Genomic DNA, 9,864 nt, shown 5'->3' with positions numbered 1-9,864 from the left:
TAGAAGAGGCCGAGCGCCTCATGACATGTTTATTAATTGCTTATTTTTAGCTTAAGTCAGTTGGTTGTAAGCCTATTTAAAAGGCCTCTATTGTAGCTTTTCTTATGCAATTTGATAGACTTCAAAATACTGTCTCAACTTCGCTTCTTTGTGTTTAATTCCCAACATGACGATGAGCATGTCTAGTGTTACTTTTTTTGTATTAATCAAATATGTTTTTCTTTTTCTTTCTTTCTTTATTTGTTGGTTTATTCTTTTAAAATTTCTAATCCTAATATATTTAAATTTATATTCTTTTTTTGTTACCGTAAAATTTTATATAATTAAATGGAATATATATATATATTAAACTACTATCAATTGATGATGTAATATATAGTCAATGGATTTTACTTATCCCAACATTTTTGACACAGAATATAGATATAATTATATAAGAAAATTACTATTTAAAAAAATTAATTTTAAACTTATAATTCCAAAAGCAAGCATTTCGCCATTAATATTCTAGATCCTTCTCTTAGTGCACCCATTTTTTCCAAAATCGTGGATCTGCCTCTACCAATGTACAGGCCAAGATGAGAAAACTTCTTCAATCAACTTGTACTCGAGCATTTCGCCATTAATACGTTAGTCCTTGGAGCTGCAGTACACACCATTAACAAAATAATTCGTCCACTTAGTAAATTACTATGGCATCTGAGAATAAAGCTAATTTCGCAACTTTTATATGAAGCAGGAATAACAAATTGAGAAGAAAGATAAATTAAATGTACCTAATCCAATGGCCTCCGAGCTCCTCATCAACCTGAGCCTCTTGCAAGATTCAACAAACATTCTGGCAACAGAAAAAAGATCATAAAAGAAATGTTACTAATATAGACATTTAAAAGAAACCCCACGTCTATAATAACAAACAGGATTTAAATTTATTTACAGTACAATTTAAGGCACTATACTATATCAATTTGGCATTTAATTAGAGAAAAGGACCTCAGTATGCATGATGCTTATAAATACGCGAGAAATTTTGTACTGGAGTTGCTTCCCCTTATTTTCTAAGTTATCAATTTCACTTATTACGAACAGTTATTTATAAATATTTTTAGGTGGACATGAAGAGGGAAATTGATGTAAAACATACTTACTTCCATGGAACGTCTCCAACTAGCATCCAATCCCCATCTTTGTCTTCATAAGTTGGCAAGTATTCGACACCATTTATAGGGTCCATAAGCTTCCTCTCATTTACAAAGTTACCTAAAAATCCATAGTAATATTACGCCAAACATCATGATTATACCGAAAGAGGACACTGTTTATTTTACTCTCTTTTAAAAGAAGTTAAGAAACTATGAAAGATTATATTGTATACTTACAGATTGTTGTTAGGCAAGTAAACATGTGTTCCAAAGCAATTAGCAGCTGGTCATAGCTGCTGTACATCTCCAAGTCAACTTTTCTCAAGTAGGGAGCTCCATCTACTGCCACCTTCACGTATTTGCACTTCTTTACTACTCCTATCTTCTTCCTGTTTGATCTCACTGGTGGCCATCCAATTACTTGTGTCCTAATATTATTTTTCAAAATTTTGTCAAACTTTAGTGCACTAAAAATACCCCAAAAAAAAAGAACTCTACAATTATGATTTATACGATCATTCTAGGGGTTTATATATGGCCAGCTCATTCGGTGAGCTCCATGTCTTCCAAGAACAAGGCGGAACTAGGATGAAATTTATGGGTTCGAAATTCTAAATCTTTTAAGTTACTAAATTCCTAAATTAATAATTTGTACATAATTAATAAATTTCTTAAGATAAATACATGATTTGGATCAAAGCTACTGAGTTCAAACACCATCATAAGCATAGCAACTCATTTCCTTTTCTCCATCCCCTCTCTGATGTAATTGGGGAAAAAAAAATAGTACCCTGAACCCTAAATACAACCAACTATGGTGACGTAGTACTTCTTAACCTATTCACCTTAACTTATGTGATTAACCAACAAAAAAGAAAATACTAAAAAATAAGAATGAAATAGCCTTTTTTTTCTTATGCATTAACTTATACATGTCGGTGTAAAATTTTATTTTTCAGGTTACTAATCTGGTTAATTACACGTGGTTAATAATATAAGCATATAGAAGTTGAGCTTTATATATGTTTTAATAAGGGGACTTACTTTGCCGAAGGTTTGGTTGCGATGGAGATTTCGTTGTTGCAATAATGATCATCTTCGTAGTTTTGATCGTGAGGATTTCTGGAAGTAGAGCTTCCTAGCCTCAACTCAACAGCTTCAGATGAGAGTCCACGTTTCGCACCACAGATTTGTCTTTCTGAATCTCGGCGTAACCCAAGAGTGAGCTCAGTTTCCTCGAAACTGAGACTGGAATCATCGGATTCCGACAAGTTCTTTGTTTTTGTTTTTTCCGATGACATTCTACTTCTGTAGGCTACAAGGTGTTAATAAGATTCCTAGTCTTTTGTTAGAAAATCTTCTAGTCCTGGCTAGTGGCTACTAAGTGAAAAATGGGCTACGAGAAGTGTTGGGTCTGATGTTTTGGCTACTATATAAGCTTGGGAATGTGGAAGGAGGCTATCATTTTAACCATTCTCCTCTCAACACGTTTAGACAGATGGGCAGTTCCGTTTGGTTCATGTAATTAAGGGAGTAAATTATGGGAAATCATGCATCTCTCCGTTTTGGTTACTTCCACACCTTGGGTCCCATGTGGATCATTATCTTTTTTTATTTACTAGTAATATTTTTCTTATTCGATTCATAATAAGTGATAATTTTATATTTTTATTTTAATCAAAAATAAGTATTCATGTACATAATTAAGAAGGAATTAATTTTATTTTTTCAAAATTTGTCCTTATTTACATATTGCAATATGTCAAGATAACAATTAATTATGGTTAATTTAGTAAAAATATTTTTTTTCTCTAGAAGTTCGTATTTTCTTAATGGGTGTGTCAAAGATAAAATGATCACTTATAGTAGACCGAATAGAGTATGTTCACTTTTTACTCCACTTACCGCATAAAAGTATTTTGCGCGGAAGATTGGCCTAAAATTTTAATGCAGATTAGTGTTTACTTCTATTTCTCAGTATAAGTGGCTACTCTGGCAATAAGAAGTGGCTAATTTTATAAACAAGACTCACAAAAGAATTAGTAAAAATAGCACGGGCTAGCCAGTTTTCGTACTGGTAATTCAAAAATAGTCAGCGTTTGCAAATTCATTAAAAAATAACCACTATTTTACTGTAATACGGACCGGTCCAGCATAATATGCTGGAAGTTTATACGCAGGTGCTCCAATCTCCAGTATATTATGTTGGAACTCCAACACGCGGAAAGTTCTAGCATAATATACTGGAGATTGGAGCACATGTGTATAAACTTCCAGCATATTATGCTGGACCGGTATATTATACTAGAATTTCAGTATATTATGCTGGAATATTTTCCGAATTTTGAGCAGTGTTTTCGTTCAAATTTATCTTTACAGAAAAAGAGACTAAATTTCGATTACTTTTGAAACTGTGACTATTTTTTAATTACCATTCGTAAATCTGACTATTTTTGAATTTCTCCCAAAAAATTATACTAAATCTAATGGTGGAACTTATTGAGAAAATGATTCGTCTTTTAACCATATTGAAAAGGACTGGGATTATATGCGCCCATATCTCTTTGTTTGCGCTGTTTAGTCATTCTTGGAACGAGAGATTCTTTTTATCTAATCATATTAGATCCAAAGTTTATCTGTTCGTCTAATCATGATTCTTGCTGGATAAATTTTGTTAAATAATAGAGAAAAAAAATCAAATTTGTCGTCAAATCATTTCGTATTTACCCTTTGTCTTACCAAAGCTCCAATTTTAAAATGATAAAACTCTACGTGTCCAAATTTTCTAGAAAAAAAAAATGTATAATACTCCCTCCGTTCACTTTTATTTATCCACTACTTGCATATCCCTTAAGAAATAATAATTGAACTGCATAATTTATCATGACACACATATTAATTGATGCATATTTTTAAAGAATTTAATAAAATGATTTGAAATGAATAATTAATATTATGAGTATAATAGGAAAAAAAATTATATTATTATTTTTTAATATTTTAAAAGTGACATATAAAATTAAAAATTTATTTTTATAATACTGGACGATTAAAAATAAAGGGGGAGTATATGTTTTAGTCAAAGAATTCTATATCCTAACTCAGTGCACGAACAAGTGATTGAATGAAGCAAAACAATGGCGCTCGTGTGTACAGAAGGGTGATGAAAGAGATGGTGGGCCCTACATGTCTGGGGTACTTTAGGTTTAGGGAACAGGTCAACCTAGAAGAGTCCATGTGCAATACCCAAACTCAAATTAAGAAAGAAAAAAGGGTCCCACAAAGGATAATCATGTGACCCTGTTGCTTTGTCGGGTTTTGACTTATGACTACCTTTATCACGCCAACGGACACGTCCACTCTTTATTGTATGTTTACTTATGTCTACCATTTATTCTAAAAACAAAAACAAAAACAAAAAAAAAAAAAAAAATCAAGGAAATAGTACTAATTATTTCGCAGTATGTAGAATTCTTCTCGTCAACACGTAGTACTAAACTACAGTACTGAATTTATGATGGAGTAGAAGTAATTGAATGAAATTAACTTATAAACACCGCTAATATAATTTTTTCACATTCTTTATGAATTTTACATATAATATCAAGTAATAAATTCATGTCGCTGTCCAGTAGCTATAGATGTCTTTTTGATTGGTACCGCAGTCCTTTTTGATTGGGCATTATTTAGTTCAACATTACTAGAAGCAGACCTGTGTTTTATAGTGAAGGGTCATCGGACCGTAAGTTTCGGCAAAAATCTTGTATTTATATATATATATATATATATATATCTTGAAAATAGTAAATTTAAAGCACTTGACATCCTTAACACTAAAAGTCTTTAGCAGGTTCTGATTGAGCAGAATATTGTGTCTCGTCGCATAAAAATCGAGAGTCCACCTCTAAACATTACCTATCTATCTTATTTTAAGTTATTATTAATCTCAAATTTTTATGAACTATACGTAAATTGTAATTTGGTACTTGTTCGTACCGTAAAAAACAGTGTAACTAATAGCACATGCCACACATGACTCCATATTTAGGTTGAACACATATATTAATGCATATGTAGTCATATATAATCCGTAGCTTTCCGGTTAAACATGAGTATTGATAATAATTTCAGTACAGTGGCCTAGTGGACAGACTCTTCATTAATTGTTGGACATGAAAAAATATTAAAGTGAGTTTTGGGGATGAACATTAGGCGTGGACCTGTCTTCTTGATGTGTTTCAACATTTAAGGTTATTTTTCTTGAATTGATTGAACATTGCATATTTGGCAGTTAGATGGTATCATCCATTTTCTCTCTGAAGGAATGCATACTTAAATTGACCTCTCATAAAAAGGGACGATGATTATATCAACTTTTCTCGTGCGTGGGTAAGTTATTTTTGGAAATGGCATGGATTTCATTATTAAAATTACGACGACAGGACAGAGACTACGTACTCAAAGGTTAAAATCGATTGCAAAGGACAAGAACTTGTACATTTTGACATACAACAATATAATTCCACATGCGCTGTCTAGACTTCGTGATAGGATCGGGAACCCGGGTAGTGCAGAATTTAGTCAAACAACGGTATAATGACAATAACAAAGACAATGGAAATTGATAATAACAGCAATTAAAGAATATAAAGAAGACACAAATTTAACGTGGTTCGGTCAAGGTGACCTACGTCCACAAGCGGAGTGGAGCAATTTCACTATACCGACAAGAGTACAAAAGAGAGTACAAAATTAGAGTAAATACTCTAATTAATCCCAAATATCTCAAGAGAATAACCTCGCAAGATCACTCCAAAGAAAGGGTTCACACAAGTGTTTTCCAATACTCACTCTCTTACAAAATACTCTATAATGAAATAAAGGAGGAGAAAGAAAGACAAGAGTGAAAAACTCTTGAATTGGTGTGTTTTCAAATGAGGAGAAATTCCTCTATTTATAGCAAGAAATCCTTGGACTTATAATGGATATTATGTCATGGCAAATGTCATGAACTACAAATTTGTTATAATGGATATTTTGTCATGGCAAATGTCATAAAAATTTGGCCATATTACAAGTCTCCACATTGGCCTAATTTCGGCTTATAGATAGTACATTTGTTCCACCTTCTCCGCAAAAACCCCAATGGGCAAAATCATTCTTCATAAATGCCAATCAAGTTCAGGCAAAGCTTGAACTTGGACACTGGAAGAGGTTTTGTGAACATGTCAGCAGGATTGTCTCTAGTGTTGATCTTCTGAACAGAGACTTTACTTTCAGCAATGGTTTCTCTGATGAAATGATACTTTATATCAATGTGCTTCGTCCTCTCATGATACGTTTGATCTTTAGTCAAGTGAATGGCACTTTGACTATCACAGAAAATGGTAATACCACTTTGGTGTAAACTGAGTTCCGCAAATAGACCCTTCAACCATAAAGCTTCTTTGATCGCCTCGGTCACTGCCATATATTCTGCTTCGGTAGTAGATAAAGCTACTACATGTTGTAATGTAGCTTTCCAACTAATAGCGCAACCACCGATGCAAAATACATAGCCTATTAGTGATCTTCTTTTGTCAGGATCACCTGCATAATCTGAGTCTACAAAATCAACCAAAGTGTTAGTATTTCTCCCAAACTCCAAACATGTATTTGAAGTACCTCGCAAGTATCTGAGAATCTATTTTACAGCATGTCAATGTGCTTTACCAGGGCAAGCCATATACCGGCTTACCACGTTCACTGCTTGTGAAATGTTTAGACGTGTACAAACCATTGCATACATAATACTACCAACTGCACTGGAATAAGGAACATGTGCCATGTACCTCTCTTCTTCCTCTGACTGCGGGGACTGAGCAGCTGATAACTTAAAATGAGCAGCAAGAGGGGTACTAACTGGTTTAGCATCTTTCATGCCAAACCTCTCCAAGACTTTCTCCAAGTACTTCTTCTGGGTCAGATTTAGCATGTTGGCTTTTCGATCTCTTTTGATCTCCATGCCAAGGATTTTCTTAGTTGCTCCCAAATCTTTCATCTCGAATTCACTTTTCAGCTGACTTTTCAAATTATGAATTTCTGCTAAATCTTTAGCAGCAATGAGCATGTCATCAACATATAATAATAGGTACACAAATGAACCATCATTTAACTTTCGGAAATAAACACAACTATCATACATGCTCCTCGAATAACCATGACCCAACATAAAGGAATCAAACCTTTTATACCATTGTCTTGGAGACTGCTTTAATCCATACAAGGATTTCTTCAACAAGCAAACACGATCTTCTTTTTCTTCAATTTCAAATCCTTCGGGTTGATGCATGTATATTTGTTCCTCAAGTTCGTCATGTAAGAAAGTTGTCTTAACATCAAGTTGTTCTAATTCCAAATCATACATGGCAACGAAGGCAAGCAAGACACGAATAGAGCTATGTTTAACAATATGTGAGAAAATATCATTAAAATCAAATCTTTGTACCTGACTATAGCCCTTTGCAACTAATCGTGCCTTATACCTCGCATCTTCAACCCCTGGAATGCCATACTTTTTCTTGAAGACCCATTTGCAACCAACAATTCTTTTTCCTGGTGGCAGATTCACAAGAGATAAAGTACTATTCTTGTGAAGAGACTCAATTTCTTCATTCATTGCAATCAGCCACTTGGGTGTGCCAGGACCAGAAACTGCTTTTGAATATTTTGATGGTTCTCCAATTTCTTCAGTTTCCTGTGCAACTGAAAAAGCAAATGCAACATAATCTCCAAACCTTAATGGTTGTTTACCTTCTCTTCTTGGTCTATGTTTGGCTATAGAATACTCCTCTTCTTCTGGTTCAACTTCAGGAGTCTCAACTTCAGAAATTTCAGCTTTTGTCTCAACTTTAGGAGTTTCAACTGTATTTTGCTCCAAAGTTGATGAGCTTGGCTCAGAAGGAATGCCAACCTCAATCTCCACCTGGTTCTGTGTACGCTTTCCTTTATCTGTATCACAAGAACTAGAAGACCTTTTTTCTAGAATGTAACATAGAGGATTCATCAAAGGTTACATCTCTGCTAATTATAAATAATGGTGCCATGGGATCAGTATACCATAGTCGGTATCCTTTCACCCCAGATGTATACCTAAGGAAAATGCACTTTTTAGCCCTTGGCTCTAATTTTCCATCATTTACATGCATGTATGCAGGGAAACCAAAAATCTTTAAATCAAAATAATTAGCAGGAGTACCTGACCACACTTCCTCTGGAGTCTTAAAGTTCAAAGGTGCAGAAGGAGCTCGATTGACAATATAACAAGTTGTAGAGATAGCTTCTGCCCAAAAGGCATTTGTCAACCCAACATTTGAAATCATGCAATGAGTCCTTTCCAAAAGAGTTCTATTCATACTTTCTGCCACATCATTTTGCTGAGGTGTCATTTTCACAGTACGATGTCGAGCAATTCCTTCATTCTTGCAAAATTCGTTGAATTCATTATTACAAAATTCCAAGCCATTATCTGTTCTAAGCCGCACCTGTTTGTTTTTCAATCAAAATTTTCCATTATTTGAAATTTAAGAAAACATCACTTTTATTTTTCAGAAAATAAACCCAAACTTTCCTTGAATAATCATCAATGAAAGTTAACATATACCTGGCACCACCTTTTGATGGGGTACGTGAATGACCACAAAGATCTGAATGAATATAATCCAAAGTACCTTTTGTTCTATGAATCGCTGGAGATTTAAAGCTAACTCTTTTCTGTTTCCCGAACACACAATGTTCACAGAACTCCATATTTTCGGTACTTTGGCCACATAAGAGACCTCTTTTGCTGAGGATCGAAAGACCATTTTCACTCATATGCCCCAATCACATATGCCATAATTTGGTGATGTCAGAATCTGATTTATCTGATATTGAAACTGCAGCAGCACCTGTAACAGTAGATCCCAAAAGAGTATACAACGTACCAGATCTGCGTGCTTTCATGATCACAAGAGCACCATGAGAAATTTTTAGAACTCCACATTCACCTGTGTACTTGCACCTAAGAGATTCTAGAGTGCCCAAAGAGATGAGATTTTTCTTCAAGTCAGGAACATGTCTAACATCAGTGAGAGTTATTACCACACCATCGTGCATTTTGATTCGGACTGTACCTTTTCCAATAACTTTGCAAGCAGCATTGTTGCCCATCAAGATAACTCCACCTCTAATAGATTCATATGTGGTAAATAAATCCCGACTGGGACACATATAATAAGAACAACCCGAATCTAAAATCCACTCATTGTTAGATTTGAAACTATTATTAGTTGCTAAAAAAATAGTTCTCTCAGTCTCATCAGCAGCTACACTTGCTTCGGCAGTGTCAGTATTTTTGTGCTCATTTTTCTTTTCTGTATGCTTTTCTTTATTTTTCAATTTAAAGCATTCAGAAATAATGTGACCTTTCTTATGACAATATTTGCACATGACATTTCTGTATCTAGATTTTGACCTTGATTTAGGTTTCTCACTACTTGAATCTTTCTTATTGGATCTACCTCTTATCAATAAGCCTTCCATTTGGTTCCCACTAGTTTCTCCAGTAATCTCTATCTATTTATTCTTTTGATTTCAAAATAGATTTGATATCTTTATAAGAGATATTATCCTTTCCATAAAACATAGTATCGCTTATATGTTTAAACGACTGGGTAAGAAAATAAGCAATAACACAGCTTGA

General features: G+C 34.0%; 1 protein-coding gene across 1 annotated transcript; it reads right to left on the bottom strand.

Moving 5' to 3' along the window:
• Positions 1–351: 351 nt before the first annotated feature.
• On the bottom strand, positions 352–2,638 carry LOC104114943 (auxin-responsive protein IAA1-like). The gene is made up of 5 exons (XM_070177815.1): positions 2,187–2,638; positions 1,380–1,570; positions 1,149–1,260; positions 777–838; positions 352–643 (listed from the first exon to the last, which is right to left on the bottom strand). Exons 1-5 carry the CDS (start codon positions 2,441–2,443, stop codon positions 597–599), a joined length of 669 nt encoding a protein of 222 aa, XP_070033916.1. The 5' UTR covers positions 2,444–2,638; the 3' UTR covers positions 352–596.
• Positions 2,639–9,864: the final 7,226 nt, after the last annotated feature.

The sequence above is a fragment of the Nicotiana tomentosiformis genome, chromosome 6 (genome assembly GCF_000390325.3).
Source record: "Nicotiana tomentosiformis chromosome 6, ASM39032v3, whole genome shotgun sequence".
NCBI lineage: Eukaryota > Viridiplantae > Streptophyta > Magnoliopsida > Solanales > Solanaceae > Nicotiana > Nicotiana tomentosiformis.
Note: the sequence above shows the minus strand (reverse complement) of the source record. Positions and strands in the feature narration are given on the sequence as shown.

Excerpts from the sequence above, each read along its gene's own strand:
- LOC104114943 (XM_070177815.1), bottom strand. The coding sequence starts at position 2,443 with ATGTCATCGGAAAAAACAAAAACAAAGAACTTGTCGGAATCCGATGAT. Across the intron at positions 1,261-1,379 it reads TACTTGCCTAACAACAATCT|GTAACTTTGTAAATGAGAGG; the intron begins GTAAGTATACAA and ends ATGGATTTTTAG. Across the intron at positions 644-776 it reads CTCGGAGGCCATTGGATTAG|CTCCAAGGACTAACGTATTA; the intron begins GTACATTTAATT and ends TGTGTACTGCAG.